At 31.6% G+C, this 1,514-nt stretch overlaps 1 protein-coding gene across 1 annotated transcript; it reads right to left on the bottom strand.

The window, feature by feature from the left end:
- Positions 1 to 1,091: 1,091 nt before the first annotated feature.
- Positions 1,092 to 1,478, bottom strand: LOAG_15515 (zinc finger protein; the record flags this gene model as incomplete). The annotated part of the gene is made up of 1 exon (XM_003151007.1): positions 1,092 to 1,478. The coding sequence occupies one exon, from the start codon at positions 1,476 to 1,478 to the stop codon at positions 1,092 to 1,094; it is 387 nt and encodes a 128-aa protein (XP_003151055.1).
- Between the last annotated feature and the right edge of the window lie 36 nt (positions 1,479 to 1,514).

The raw sequence follows: 1,514 nt of genomic DNA, 5'->3' as shown, positions 1-1,514 counted from the left end.
TTCGTTTTCCACGACAAGGTTAGAAGTAATTTCGATTGTAGTATAATAAGGTCCAATAACGTAGAATAATGGGAGAAATATTCAAGTAAAGATTCGAAAAAATAGGAAATAAGTTTGGATTGTATTGAGTAGCGTTGAGTTGCGACGTGGAGAAAAATTTTCATTAACATTAACCTTGTTAGAGATTCTTAGGGTTTATATATCGGGTGTATAAAGAGGAACAATCATTATATATCCAGTATTCTCACATGTGCAAGAGAAATTTACATATAAGAACAGTTTTCTTCAGAAAAAATTACATAGAAATTATTTCATCTGATGTACAGCTTTCTCACCATTGTATAAAAGATTTTGTATGGGATAAAAGCCTTTACAAATCAGTTACCATATGTGCACAAATCTCAACATCAAAGGGAAAATTTCTTTTAGTAGATTGGATAGCTGACTCATGATTTTAAGCATGAGAAAAAAATTATGTAAATGTTGTTAACATTCATTTACAATTTGAATAAGAAATTTTATTATTTATTTGGAATTTCGCGATATTGAAATTCGCGACAAAGGCTAAGGTTCAAAAAACACGTCCCCAATGAAACGAGTTTTGAAAACAAAAATCTGAATTCTCAATGGATCAAAGATGGAAGCAATTTATTGTAATATTTTAATTGACCAGTAATTTTAAATTTTAATTTCGTTGTAATTGGTCGTTTTGTTACTTCCTGGGTCAAGTCTGGTAGTCTAATGTTATGCTTCGACCATGTTATCGCAAATTTTCCCCAAACCAAATGATATGCAAAGCTAGAAGATATCATACTAACAGTTGTGCTTATTTGCATATAGCATGTCATTTACTTGTCATGTATGGGCGAATAACGAAAAAGTAATTTAACAGGTCTGCAAGTAAACACAAAACTGATAATTTTATTGACTAAAATGAAAGAAACAACAAAGAGACGGAAAAAGAACGATACTATTATGGAATTGAGATAAAAAATTAAAAACTTATAAGCAAGTGATAAATAATAACAGTAATAAAATGTTATCATTAAAATAAGGACAGAAATATAACTTATCAGTTTAAAATGTGCCCTTCAACTTCTTTCACAATTCTTGTGTGATTTCAAAGATCGTTCACTCAGGAAACCTTTACTGCAGATAGTACAGTTGTGGAGCGGCCTGTTATTGTCGTGATATGGCATATGTTGTTTCAAATGTTGTTTCAGTCTGAAACTTTTCCCGCATAACGGACAAATGTGGTGCTTCTCATCGGTATGAATCATCATATGCCTTTTTATATTTATCGTGATCTGTCCACATACTCCACACTGCAGTTTCTTTTTTTCCGATTTCCTCCCTGCGAGTCTTTCCGTACTTTTTTGTTTAACGTTCTCTTCTTTGACTGTTAATTTCATCTTGACTGTCAAATTTTGACCGTTAAATTCATTTGTATTTTTAGCGACTATTTTGGCTTTCGGCATTTTATTGGCCACTTCGGCTAATAACAACAAATTTCC

This window comes from Loa loa, assembly GCF_000183805.2.
Source record: "Loa loa unplaced genomic scaffold supercont3.524, whole genome shotgun sequence".
Taxonomy (NCBI): domain Eukaryota; kingdom Metazoa; phylum Nematoda; class Chromadorea; order Rhabditida; family Onchocercidae; genus Loa; species Loa loa.
This window is presented reverse-complemented; position numbering and strand designations above follow the sequence as displayed.